Source organism: Neophocaena asiaeorientalis, unplaced genomic scaffold (genome assembly GCF_003031525.2).
Source record: "Neophocaena asiaeorientalis asiaeorientalis breed wild unplaced genomic scaffold, Neophocaena_asiaeorientalis_V1.1 scaffold242, whole genome shotgun sequence".
NCBI lineage: Eukaryota > Metazoa > Chordata > Mammalia > Artiodactyla > Phocoenidae > Neophocaena > Neophocaena asiaeorientalis.
The window spans coordinates 5788395-5803203 of NW_020172451.1; the positions used below are offsets into that span (position 1 = coordinate 5788395).

The window sequence follows — 14809 nt, forward strand, 5'->3', positions numbered from 1 at the left end:
GACCCTCCTCACTCCATCCTTCAGGTCACAACATTTGAGCACCTTCCCCAGACAGACGCCGGGCTGGGCGCCGAGGAAGGGTCGCTTCTACCTGGAGTCGCCCCCTGAGCTGGGCCTTGAAGAATGCACAAAAGTCCTCTGCTCCCCGCAAGGAGCTGTGAGCAGACCCACCCCGAAAACGAATACCCTGCCACGGGGCGCCCTAACAACCCGCCGCAAGCAGCGACTTCCACGGGCCTGCGGGCGGGGGCGGGCGCCACCTGCTGGGCACAGGTGAGAAGTGCGCCCGGTGCCCGCTTTTGGCCTTGATCCCAGAACGAGGCGGTGCTCAGCGCTGGGCAGGTGTGTCCTGGGCTCCCCTTGCGGGGGAGGTGGGACGCTGCATCTTCCTCCCCACAAGTTTCTCCAAACAGCTACTCCGTGTGGCTTTCGTAGATGGGACGCTTTTTACACGTCGGAGGTGTGTCAGACACTATAAATCTTCCTTAACTCCCCAAATGTGTACCAAGGGCCAGCCCCTGTGATCGGCACTGGTGACGTAGTGACCTGTGGGCTCTGAGGGCAGGAGGCCGAGATTAAACAATTCGTTACTCAGGAGCCATTTAATTACAAGCATAACCATGTTCAATGGGGAAGGAGAGAGTGCAACGTGGCTTCAGCTGCCCTCCAGGAGTTCTGCAACGTAGGAAGGATGTGACCGATATTTTACAAATGAGGCTCAGAGAGGTGGAGGGGCTCCCCCAATGTCACACAGCAGGAGGAGATGGAGCTCAGATAGGGAGCCAGGTCTGCCAGGCCCCAGGAGGTGGGAGGCTGCAGCGTCCCTGCAGACCCACTGCCGAGCTGCAGGAACAACCCCCAACTCCCTCCCTTACAAGGCCCCAGGGAGCAGCTATTTCTCCAAAGGCCAGTTTCGGTGGGCTTCCGCCATTGCTAGGAATCAGACCAGACCCCCTACAAGAGCCGCCCTTCTCCATCTAACGGGATCAGCAGACAGAACACCAAATCATCAAACGCCATCTGCCAGAGACTGTCTTCCCCACCCTTACCAAACCCCTTCTCCCTGAATGAGCCCACCATCCTTCAGGAGAGAAGAGGGCCCTGCAGTAAGACGTGCCGGTCCCTGGGGCACCTGGGGATTACTGTCTCCTCCCGGCCTCAGTTCCCCTCCAGTCTAGGTTGATCTGAAGTATTAGAACCCTCTTCACCCACCTCCCTCATTAGCGCGTGCAGAGATGCACAGACCCTTCAGCGGTGCTGGGAGTCCTCAGTTTCCCCAAGGTGACCTGTCTTTGGGAGACTAAAACCAAGATTGTTTGGAGACTGTGAAGGCAAGCAGGACTCCCTGGCCACGTGGCAGCTCAGGGATCTGCAGCCAGGACAGGCCCACTTCCCTTGGGGACACCAATGCAACACACTGGCAGCTGAGGGGCTCCATGGACCAGACCCTGGGGGGGGGTCCCCTCCATCTCCAAGTTTTGGCCCCTCCCTGTATCTGCAGCGGCTCCTGGAGCCAGTATCCTAAGGCCCCTTGTGGGTAAATCGTGCACTTCTTTATAAACGTGGTGGAAGAGGGGCTGGAACTCAGCTTTCGTTCTGGCACCGCTGTTTTAGGAGCCACTGGGGCGGTTACCTACCCCATCCGTGGTGTCCCATCTCATCATCGGTCAGTGAGGATGCTGACAGCCCCTGTCTCCTAGACGGTGGAAGGGTCAGTGCAGATGACCCTCTACACAGAGGGCAGAGCACGGGGGCGCGATTGGCACACAAGAAGAGTTGACCTGATGGTGAGTGTTGCCTAGCCTCCCTGAATGTGGAGTGAAGAACGCTGACTGTGCACACACCAATCCCCTCACCAGTACTTGGCCCGCTTACACCCATGATGTCACTTTACCCTCAGAAAACCCCTGCCCCCAACGCCATTTTTCAACTGAGGAAACGGAGGCCCAAAGAGGGCTATTCCCAGCGTCACGCTGTGCTGGGGTCGCACTGCATGCACACCAGGCAGGTCTGGAACCAAACCCCGGTCTCCGGGGAATGTCAGCCTTAACTCCTCAGGGGAGCAGCCTGGACCCTGGACCCTGGTCCCTGGTCCTTGTAGAAAATCACAGACCCCTTTCTCCCCATCACAGCCGGCACCTCCCCATTTTAGCCACAGGGGGGCAGCAGCGACCCAGCCATCTCAGGGCTGCGCAGTAGAACTGCTCTCCCATCCTTGCTGGCCCAGGACCCGTGGCCAGTGGGAAGGGGGCCCCAGGAATTGTGGCACGGCCAAGCACAGAGAGAGAAGTATACAGTTCTGTTCACTCTACAGAGTTTTTCAAAAACTTATAATTAGTTGTCAGCATTTAGAAATCAGATTTCATACCCAAATCCAGAGTTTTAGGCTTTCTTGAAAACCAGAGAATCAGGCAGCCAGAACTGGTGCCCACAAGTTCCTGCTGGACTGAATGGCTTCACCCCCTTCAACACCACTGTCCCCTCCGCCATCACATTTTTGCGGCCCTTGGGCCTCAGAAGACATCTGCATTTGAGACCAGGGGGGCTCCCTGGCAGCCGTGCCCTGCAAGGCGGGGTTTCTCAACCGTCACACCATTGGCATTTCGCATCAGATAATTCTTCGTTGTCTCGGGGCTGCCCTGCACATGGAAGGATGTCAGCAGCACCCCCAGGTTACGATGACCAAAAACATCTCCAGACATCGCCAGATGTCCCCTATGCTACTGCTGTGAGCTATCATGAGTTGCCTACACACACATACAATCAATGGACACTCCCAGGGCCCCTAGGGCAGGCCCCTGAGCTGCAGGGCTATCCCAGGGATTGAGCTGGACCAACACCTTTCCATCCTCCTAAAGCTGGGGCCTTGGGGGTGGGAGAGACACACACACAGAAATTGCAACAGAGTGTGGCTAACAGTGGCGTAGAGGGGCACCCGGCATGGGGTGGGGGGCACTGAGCAAACCCCTGACCTGAGCAGGAGGCCAGAGCACCATTGTTCCATGATCCAGGCAGAGGGACCAGCTTAGAGCACAGGAGAGCAGCAACAGGGACGTGGCCATAGTTTAGCATAGCTAGGGATGTGCGTGGGCTAGAGTGACCCTGGTAGTTCTGGGGAGCAGCCTCCCTGACCCAGAACCTTCTCCTGACACACACACACACACACACACACACACACACACACACACACACACACACACACACCATCACTGCAGGTGACCCCCTCAGCTCCAGCTCACTGACAGCCTAGCACCTTGCCCCAAACCCCTCATATGCCCTGAGCTCCAGGCCAGTCTGGGTCCTGTCCCCCCATAAGGGGACACCATAAATCTGATGGAGGAGCTGGCCTCCCATGGTTCTAGCCCTTCCCTTGGGTCCTAGCCCCCAGGGGAATGCTGCAGAGGTGCAGGGCTGGATCCTATAGCAACAGCTACCAACAAGCCACCAAATCCCAGCCCCTGGGGCCTAAGGCTGGCCTTTGGGAGCCCAGCTAGGGTCTTCCAGGCTACAGACTCCACATTCCCTAGTGAAAGAGGGGGAGGGGGCAAGGAGTTCTGGGAGGTCCCTTTGCTGGGCCCAGACTGGGGAAACTCAGTGGCCTGGCCATCACGTCCAAGGCCCAGCCGGGAGGTCAAGACCTGGACCCGATCATGGCTGAGGTGTCAGGTAAGGGGACGGACGGATGGATGGTCAGACCACATGCTCCCCCACGGCCCAGGGCTAGAAGGGGAGGTCCACTCGGCCCCAAAGAAATGAGGCATAGGCTATGGATGAGAGCACGGAAGCTCAGAGAAGCCAAGCAATGCAGCCAAGGGCACACAGCAAAGAAAATGTTGCTGCCCGAGCCAGAACTCAGGTGGGCCTGGCAATGCTAGCTCTAGCCTTCACCATGAGCCTAATTTTTTTATTGGGCCATTTACTTTTTCTTATTGGTTCTCATGTATTCTGGATGTATTCTGCATAATAACCCTTTGTTCGTTATATATGTTGCAAGCATCTTCTACTACATTTCTTTTCAATCTATTTTTTAAAAATTTTAACTTTCATGTAGTCAAATATGTAAACTTTACTTTTCTCCTCAAAATCATAAAGATAACCTCTCTTATTTATTGTTTTCTTATGTAAGCTGTCTATTATATGTCAGTGTTAACATGTCAGACCTGATATGGTGTGAGACAGGGACCCAATTTCACTTCTGTTTCCTATGGATACCCAATTATCCAGTGCCATTTCTCAATGTTCTGAAATGCCAGCTCTGCCATAAATCAGGTTTCCACATATGCATGGCTTTGTTTCTGGCTACGTTAGTGACGTTGATCTGTTTGTCTATGTAACAGCACCTTACCTCTCAATTTTTGTGTTATATTATATCTGATAGAGCCGGTCTTTCCCTTGTTCATCTTCAGGAAAGTCTTGGCTACCCCTAGACATTTTTGCTTCTACATTTTAAAAACAGCTTTTCGAAAAGGCAAACATTTTCTTGGCATTTTGACTGAAATTGCATTGAACGTGCTCATGGTAATTTGGGGAGGATTGAGTCTAAAACACTGAGTCTTCTTATCCATGAACATGACATATCTCTGCATTTATTTAGATTTTCTTTAAAATCTTACCATATAGTTTATAATTTTCTCTGTAAGGTGTTATCACATCCTTTGCTAGATTAATTCCTAGGTAGTTTATTACTATTTTTTTTTTACTATTGCTAAATGGCATCTTTTTCTTTTTCAAAATTTTATACAATTTTTAAAGGTTACTTTCCATTTACAGTTATTGCAAAATATTGGGTATATTCCTTGAGCTTATTCTTACACCCAATAGTTTATACCTCCCACTATCCCACCCCTGTATTCCCCACAATGGGTAACCACTCGTTCATTCTCTATAGCTACAAGTCTGCTTCTTTTTTGTTATATTCACTAGCTTGTTTGGTTGGATTTTTTTAGATTCCACATGTAAGTGATACACAGTATTTGTGTTTCTCTGACTTATTTCACTTAGCATAATGCCCTCCAAGTTCCATCCATGTTGCTGCAAATGGCAAAATTCGTTCTTTTTTATGGCTGAGTAGTATTCCGCCATATGTGGTATATGTACCACATCTTCTTTATCCATTCATCTGTCGATGGACACTTACGTTTCTTCCATACCTTGGCTATTGTAAATACCGCTGCTATGAATGTGGTGGTGCGTGTATCTTTTCAAGTTAGTGTTTTGGGGTTTTTTCAGATATATACCCAGGAGTGGAATTGCTGGGTCATATGGTAGTTCTATTTTTATTTGGGGGGGGTAAGCCTCCATAGTGTTTTGCATGGTGGCTCACGAATTTGCATTCCCACCAACAGTCCACAAGGGTTCCCTCTTCTCTGCATCCTCGAATGGCAACTTTTTTAGATTGCTTTTTCTAACTGATGATTGATGGTGTATAAAAATACAGTTGGCTTTTTTGTGTTCTTATATACTGAACAAAATTTCTAGACACTTAATTCTAATAATTTATTGGTAGATTCTTTTGAATTTTCTGAGTAGATGATCATATTACCTGTTTCTAGTATTAGTTTCATTTCTCCTTTTCAACCTTTATGCCTTTTATTTATTCTTCTTATATTACAACCCTGGCTAGAAGCTAACTTCATGTTGAAAAGAATTAGCATCACTGATTTGTTTCTGGTCTTAAAGGTAATACTTCCATTATTTCATTATTATGTATCATGTCATTTACATCCATTTCCCTTTATCAAGTTAAGGACATTCCTTTCAATTCCTGGTTTGGAAAGAATTTTTATAATGAATGAATGTTAAGTTTTACTGAATAATTTTTTTATCTAATGAAATAATCATCTATTTTTCCTTTAAACTGTTAATGTGTTGAATTATGTTCATTACCTTCCTAGTAATAAGCCAACCTTACCTTCATAAGATAAACACAACTTAAACATGATGTACTATATTTTTCAATTACTATTGCTGAATTCACTATGCTAACATTTAAAAAGAATTTTTGGATCTATGTTCATGAGTGAAATTAACTTGAGAAGTTTTTTAGTGTACTGCCTTTATCTGATTACCAATCTTAGCTAATCCGGTAAAGTAAGTTGAAGAGTGTGGACTGTGCTTCTCCCCTCTGGAGCAGAAATTTGGGTAAAGCTTGAAGTGGTCTGTTCTTTGACTGCTCGACAGAATTCACCTATAAAGCCACCAGGAGCTGGTGTTTTCTGTATAGGAAGGTTTTAAACTACTAATTTAATTTATTTAATAATTATGGAAACATTCAGGTTTTCTATTACTTCTTGAGTCAATTTTGATAAGTTGTATTTTTCTAGGAATTTGTCAATATCATTTACAACTTCAAATAAATAAGGTCATTTATAATATTTTATAGTATCCATTTAGTCTGTGCTTTGTCTATAATCACGCCTTTTCTTTCATTCTTAATACTGATTATGTGTGCTTTTTCTTTTAATTAATCTTGTAAGAGATTTGTGTAACATTTTTATTCTTTTCAAAGAATCACCTTTTGTCCTCAGTCATCTTCCTCTCTGTTTGTTTTCTATTTCATTAATTTCTGTGCTTATAATCATTTGATTTCTTCTACTACCTTTGGGTTTATTCTACTGTTCTTATTCTAACTCTTTAAGTTAGATACTTAGCTTATTAGTTTTGACCATTTTTTATTTGCCAATACAAGCATGTAAGGTTATAAACTCTTCTGCAAATACCGCTTTGGTGGCATCTCACAAGTCTTGATGCAAATATTTTTGTTATTCGTCAGTACTAAGTATTTTATAATTTTGGTTATGATTTCTTTCTTGGCCTGTGAGTCATTTAGGTGTCTGTTTTCAAGTTTCCAAAAGTATGAGCTTTTTTTAGTTATCTTTTTGGTTATCAACATCTAACTTACTTGGATTATGATCAGAGAATAGAGTCTATGTACACATTGTGCCAGATGCGGTGATTACCGCTCAGGACCCCTGCAGGAATGAAGGACTTACTCCCCCAGATGCTAAGGGAGCTACCCAGACGTTGGCCCTCAGCTGTCAGCCTTTGGAGAGTGGTTGCATGGGCTAAAGAAATTGCCCTGCCCAACTGAGGTCATGCCTCCTTCAGGGGGCAGCCTGCATCTAATCAATGTGGGCGAATAAAGGCCTGGGCCCTTCCCCCAACCCAAGAACTCAGAAGGACCATCCCAGCTCCAGAGCTCTCCATGGAGTTGGTTAAGGCTTCCGTTGATACTGTACTGTGGCTGAGTGCCTCCTCCTGTACAAGCCTGCTTCTTCCCCTCCTTCCCACTGATGCCAATCCCAAGAGTGTTCCCTAATAAATTTCCTGCATCCTAATCTCCTTCTCAGAGTCAAGTTCCCAGGAGATTCAAACTGCCTCCCTAATCTTTGAAATTTGTTGAGGTTAGCTCTACAGTCTAGCATCTTCTCTAAACTTTCTGTGCATCCTTGAAAACAATGCGATTGGGGTACCATAGTCTACATATGTCGATTATATTGAACTTGTAACTGTGCTCCTCAAATGTCCTGTATCTTCACTGAGATGACCTCAAAAATATCCCATCATGAGGTGGATATGTCTCTACTCCTGTCCTTCCCATGTTCGTTTATATTTTTGCAGCTATGATATTAGTTATGTATAAATTGAGAACTGTTGAACTTCCCGGCAAATTGAACTTTCCATCATTTACTGACATTCTTATCTCTAAAAATGCTTTTCTCCTCAAAGCTCTATTTCTATCTTATGAATACAGCCACAGCAGCTTTCTTTGTGTTAGTATTTGCCTAGTATATTTTTGCTACACTTGGACTTTCAACAGTTCTGGGTCCTTATGTTTGAGGTTTACCTCCTGTTACAGAACATAATCTAGATGTTTTTAGAATCCAGTCTGAGAATCTTCTTTTAACTGAAGAGTTTGGTCCTTTTACATGTATGACTGATAGCTTATATTCTAGATGAAATTCTATAGTCTTACAATGTATTTTCTATTCATTCCAAATTTTCCTGCCCCCAGCCTCTTCTTTACCTTCCTTTCAATCATTTGAGACTTTTATCATCTTTTTCTTATCCGAATTTTTCCAATTGTTTGGAAATTGTACATGCTATTACTATTTATTTGTACTCACCCTAGCCATTCTAACACTGGACACTTAACTAATAACGTCTAAACTTAATCAATATATTTGCCCTTTTCTCAAGTACTTGAAGGAGTTTGAAAACTTTAATTTTGACCATCCCCTGCAAAATTCTATGGTGTTGTTCAGTATTTTAGTAGCAGCCTGTATTTCTCCTACCATAAATGAGACATTATTGTTGTGGAGTCATACAGTTCTTTTCGTTTGTTTGATTGTTTCCAAGTATTTGCCCATATCTTTGCCCATTTTTCCTTCTTATGTATCTGGCCTTTCCTCTGGAATAATTTTTATTCTGCCTGAAGTACATTACATTTAGAATTTTCTTTAGTGAGGCCTTTCAGTAGTAGGATCTCACTGCTTTTACTTGTCTGCATATGTCTTAATTTCTCCCTTTTTTTTTTTTTTTTTTTTTTTGCGGTACGCGGGCCTCTCACTGTTGTGGCCTCTCCCGTTGCGGAGCACAGGCTCCGGACGCACAGGCTCAGCGGCCATGGCTCACGGGCCCAGCCGCTCCGCGGCATGTGGGATCTTCCCGGACCGGGGCACGAACCCGTGTCCCCTGCATCGGCAGGCGGACTCTCAACCACTGCACCACCAGGGAAACCCTCTCCCTTACTCTTGAAGGATAGTATAGAGCTCTAAGCTGACAGGTTTTTTCTCAGCACATAGAAGATATAATCCCACCATCCGCTGGCTTCCATTGAAGACAGTGAGAAGTCAGCTGTCACTCCAACGACAGACCCTTTGGCGATCATCTTTCTTTCTCTGGTGCTCTTAGCCTCTTCTCTCTGATGTTCCACGGTCTTAGTATCATGTGTCTAGACAGGAATTCCTTTTTATTTACCTTACTTGGGATTTACTAGGCTTTCTGCATCTGAAGTTTTGTATCTATAACAATTTTACCAAATTACCAGGCATTATGTCCTCATATATTGCCTGTCCCTCCATCCTATCAGCTACTTCTAGAACTCTGAATACATGTACCCTAGGCCTTGTCACTCTATTCTTCTGGATAATTCCTGTGGCTCGATGGGTTTACTAATCCTGTCTTTGGCTGTAGCTAATCTGTTGTTCAACCTGTCCGTTGAGTTTCAAATTATAAGTCTTATATTTCTCACTCCCGTCAGTTTTCTTGGGTTCATTTTTGAATCTGGTTGTTCATGACAGTCCCTTATTCTCTGCTCATGCTGTCAAATTTCTCTTTTATTTCTTTAGAAACACAAAGATAGTTGTTTAAACTTGTTTTAGTCTGCATAGGATAATTTCAAATCTCAAGCCTTAAAGGATCTGTTTCTACTGCTTCTTGTTCCTGCTGGTTCTCTTTTTCTCCTTGTGAAGTTTATTATTTTTCACTGTGAGCTGCTCCCTTTCTCTGGAACTGTATTTGTGGACATTCTATAAGGCTGACAATTATTAGTTGAATTCTTCAAAGCAGGCGTAGAGTTTGCTTCTGCCAGTTGACTGGGGATACAACCAAGCAGGGGCCATTTTAAATTCTCCAGTTGAGTTTGTTTGAACCACACAAGCAGCGTGAATTCAAACTGAAAAGCTTGTGAGGACCAGCTTGTGGCTGCAGATTCTCAAGTGAGATTTTTTTTTTCCTCTCAACCCAATGTCAAGGTCAGAACAGGCAGGTTTCCTTTCTGTTCTCTTCTGCAGGGTGAGATTTACTTTTCATTCTTTCCTTACCCTCTGGACATAGCCCTTTGGACTCTAACTTTGAAGGGAGTCTCCCATGAAATCCTCCCCTTGAGTGGTGTCCCGTGTTTATCTCCTGTTCCTTGCATCCATCTCACACAGCTACAGAAACAGAAGGTCAAAGGCTCCCACCTCCACTTCATTCCAGACATCCATCATTTCCCTACTTTCCCGCCAACTCAGCAATGTGTCAAGAAATAAGTTAAAAAAATATTTTATCCAGCCTGTTAAGTATAACCAGGGGAGCTGTTAAAGGGATCTAATCTGGCTGAGTGCCAGGAACAGAAGTTCTCTCTGAGAACTTTCCAGAACTTGCTTTGCCCTTAAGCCTGTTTGCCACTGTTAACACACACTACCTCATCCCGTGATTACCCGTAGGCTTGTTTTTGTGGTTGTGGTTTTTGTTGTGTTGTTTTCCCCTCGAGACCATGGGCTCCTCAAGGACCGGGAGGAAGGGAAGTCCAGTGTTCTCACTGGATGAAATAACGAAGGGACCAGAGAAACGTGTGCTGGAAGTTGAATGAATGAATGAACAAACCAGTCCTCATTACGACGCCCACCCTGCTTCACCTGCACCATCTATTAATTTCAAGTCCAACCAGCGCCTTGACTTACACTTTCTCTTAGGTGTCGGGAGAAAGGATGGTGATTGTGCAAGACATTTGCACGTCACTCGCTGTTCATCACAGCTGCACCCTGGTGCTTAGAACCGCACTTCAACCAGGACATGGTCACAGAAAGCTTCAAAACTAACCAATTAAAAAAAAAAAGGTTTCGTGCCACAAGATGAAAATACTTCTTGCCAGCTGGAATCAAACCAACCAAATTTGGGACCTGTGGGTTTCAGTAACCCTAACCAGAAGGCCCAACCCATGGGCATCGGAGCCTGGCAGGGAATAAGCTGGCCTGTCTGACAGCATGGATGCTTCAGCCCTCGTCTTTCTTAAAATGGAACTAATCCTGGTACCTAAATATACATGGGTCTTTCAAAACCTTGCTGCTTCTCCCACCTACCTTCACACTTCTGACTCAAGGGGGAAAAATAACCCACCAGCAATTCATCTTCTTCAAGGGCTGCCACAAGCTTATATTTTTTTCTTTTTTCACAGCTGAGTTATTTCTGATCTGGGTCCTGGCAAAAAGCAACATAGAGCAACCGTGGCTGGGAGACTTTTGGAAGCTGTGCCAAGCCAAACAGTGTCTCAGAGTCTACATCGGATCCGCCAACCTCGCGAAAGTGTATTTTAACTTGACGGAAAAACACCTTGAAATGCTCGCGATGTAAAACCGGTGAAAATGAGGGTCAGAAATGAGACGCTCACAAGTTGTAATGTGAGGCGGTCTCTCGGCCCCTGAACACGTGGCCTCGGGGCTTGTGAAGAATCACGAAAACACGAGCACTAGGGAGGCCCCAGAGGCTCCAGGGACAGCAAAGTTCAGAGGTAAAAGGCAAGCTTGTGAGTCGGACAAAACCAGGTTTGTGGGCTTCCTGACCTCTCCTCAGCTTCGTGACCCTGAGCTAGTCACTTCCCCAGTCTCCATTTTCTGAACCTAAGAGAGAGGTGATGCTAATATACCTACCTCATAAGGTTGTCGTAACAGTCAAATAAAAGTATATACGTAATTATATATAATCACAGTGTTTATCGAGTTCAGAGCAGACTAAGTGTTCACCGTATGACAGATGCTGCATTTTTACTGTGTATCGACACTTGTGAGATGGTGATCATGATGGTGGGGGACAAGAAATTGAACTGAGAGGGAAACAGACACGTTCAAAGTTATTTTTAGAAGCAGGGGCAGGGACTTCCCTGGTGGCACAGTGGATAAGACTCTGCCCTTCCTAATTTCTTTTTTTTTTTTTTTGGCCGTGTCAGGTCTTTAGTTGTGGCGCGCGGGCTCTGTAGTTTGCAGCACGCAGGCTCAGTAGCTGTGGAGCGTGGCTTAGTTGCCCCATGGCATGTGGGATCTTAGTTCCCCAACCAGGGATCAAACCCATGTCACCTGCATTGCGGGACGGATTCTTTACCACTGGACCACCAGGGAAGTCCCGTTTCCCTGAATTTCTGAAGCAGTTAAAAGTACCAATGGCCTTCGCAGTGCATCAATAGCCGAATTTCCTTTACACTGCGCCACCAGGGAAGCCCCAAGACTCTGCCCTTCCATTGCAGGGGGCAAGGGTTTGATCCCTGGTTGGGGAAATAAGATCCCCACATGCCATGAGGCCAAAAAATTAATTAATTTTTAAAAAACTGTATGGGCAGAAGCAGAACGACAGTCCAGGAGAGCTAAGGAACTCTCATACCTCCTATTTACACCTTTGTTCTTTTGCTCTACTTTCTAGAATATTTCTTCAAACTTATAAGATTGGAAGAGTTCAAATTTATAAAATTTACAGATTTCCAATCCTGCATTTTTTTCATATTGCCCATTTCTAATACTGTGGTCATACTTTTCCTAATGCTTCCTATTAGCTAAATATCTAACCTGGTCTCATGCTCACTAAGTGCCCTCATATATACCTTCTGGTTTCTGTTTTAGATCGACTTTGTGAGGTAATGTAGGTATACCCATTGCACAGATGAAGAAACTGAGGCACAGAGAAACAAAATGACTTGTCCAATGCCAGGAAGTCTGTAGGGATTTGAAGTCAAACCTCCCGGCTTGAGATCTGCCGCCCTTGTGGGAAAGCAACCCCGCTTTTCTCTTCTAAATAATCAAGTTCACATTTGCTGAGGTCTGCTTCTGTGCTCACTCAGGGGACTCAGCAAGGAATTGGACACACTCCTTTTCTTGAGGAAGCTCACAGCCTAATGGGCCAGAGAGACACTAAGGAAATAAACAGGGGGCTTCCAATAGAGATGACAGATTCAACAGCTGCATCAACTTTTTCCCTCCCCAAACCCTATTAAAAATATAGCAAAGGGATTTTCGAAAGCCAGAAACCGAAGAGAATGGAAAGGATGGGGGAGGAGACAGCAACAACTACTTTCAGGTGAGGAAGCTGAATGCTAAGCTGGTGGTGAGGCACGTTAAGACCAACTGGACTTCATGATGAATCCCCAGAAGGCTTGGGGCCCGGGCAGTGCCAGGAAGTGAGTGGGGCTCGGCTAAAATGAGGAAGAGGACTCGTCGGTCATCTGTTCAAGGAATAGTTCATAAAACAGAGTCTTCTCCTCAATTCCAGGCCACCAAGGACAAGCCTCCACAACCACTCCTTGGCAGAAGCCTGGGCTTTACACGCTTGTTATGAGGGTGGGGCTGGAGGGGGGTAGGACAGAAGCCCTCTGGACAGGTATATACAGGATTTGGAGAATCCTCTCATTTTCCCACCCATGTCCTAGAGCACTAGCAGCCTGGCCCTCACTCTCCAAGCAAGAGATTGGGAGAGACTTCTCTGGGGAATTTGACCAGACCAAGAGGAAAAGTCTTTAGATACAGGTACTAAGAACATTTCCCAAACTAAATATCCCAGACACATGACTCAGAGAAGCTCACATCACCAGATCCCACCCACACACTCAGGAAGACCAGCCAGCTTCTAGTCCCACAGGCAGACAACCAAAGATAATCAGACGTGGAAGGAGAGCAAGGCACATGAACAGTGAAGACAGACAACAAACAGAGAAAAGCAACTTGGAAGAAATAGAGACTATTTGAGGGGAGAAAAGCTTGGATAAAAAAGCGACCAGTGACATTCTTTGAGAAAGAAGAGAAGAAGATACGGTATCCATGAAACAAGAACAGGACACTACCAAAAAATGAACATTCAGAGAATTTAAAAAGAGCCCTTGGACAGTCTCTTCAGCAACTGGTGGTGGGAAAGCTGCACAGCCACATGTAAATCACTGAAGTTAGAACACATCCTCACACCACACACAAAAGTAAACTCAAAATGGCTTAAAGACTTAAATATAAGACGTGACACCATAAAACTCCTAGAAGAGAACATAGGCAAAACATTCTCTGACATAAATCGTACCGATGGTTTCTTAGGTCAGTCTCCCAAGGCAATAGAAATAAAAGCAAGAATAAACAAATGGGCCCTAATCAAACTTACAAGCTTTTGCACAGCAAAGGAAACCACAAACAAAATGAAAAGACAACTGGAATTGGAGAGAAAATATTTGCATACAATGTGACTGACAAGGGATTAATTTCCAAAATATACAAACAGCTCATTCAACTCAATATCAAAAAAACAAACAACCCAACCAAAAAATGGATGGGCAGAAGACCTAAATAGACATTTCTCCAAAGTATACATACAGATGGCCAATAGGCACATAAAAAGATGTTCAACACTGCTAATTATTAGAAAAATGCAAATCAGACCCACAACGAGGTATCACCTCACACTGGCCAGAATGGCCATCATTAAAAAGTCTACAATTAAAAATGCTGGAGGCAGGCTTCCCTGGTGGCACAGTGGTTGAGAGTACACCTGTCGATGCAGGGGACACGTGTTCGTGCCCCAGTCCAGGAAGATCCCACATGCCGCGGAGTGGCTGGGCCCATGAGCCATGGTCGCTGAGCCTGCGCGTCCGGAGCCTGTGCTCCGCAACAGGAGAGGCCACAACAGTGAGAGGCCCGCATACCGCAAAAAAAAAAAAAAATGCTGGAGAGGGTGTGGAGTAAAGGGAACCCTCCTACACTGCTGGTGGGAATGTAAATTGGTGCAGCCACTATGTAAAACAGCATGGAGGCTCCTCAAGAAACTAAAACTAGAGTTGCTATATGATCCAGCAATCCCACTCCTGGGCATATATCTGGAGAAAACTGTAATTCGAAAAGATACATGCACCCAATATTCATAGCAGCACTATTTACAATAACCAAGACATGGAAGCAACCTAAATGTCCATCAACAGATGAATGGATAAAGAAGATGTGGTATATGTATACAATGAAATACTCCTCAGCCATAAAAAAGAACGGAATAATGCCATTTGCAGCAACATGGATGGACGTAGAGA

At 45.3% G+C, this 14809-nt stretch overlaps 1 protein-coding gene across 1 annotated transcript in view; it reads left to right on the forward strand.

Annotated features, from left to right (window-relative positions):
* The first annotated feature begins 123 nt into the window (after nt 1-123).
* The window catches only part of SCUBE1 (signal peptide, CUB domain and EGF like domain containing 1), a 169923-nt gene continuing 155237 nt past the window's right edge, over nt 124-14809 (forward strand). Inside the window, 4 exon segments of the mRNA XM_024737402.1 lie at nt 124-273; nt 1701-1787; nt 1901-2004; nt 3581-3666. Of these exon segments, the coding sequence (XP_024593170.1) occupies nt 124-273; nt 1701-1787; nt 1901-2004; nt 3581-3666 (427 nt within the window).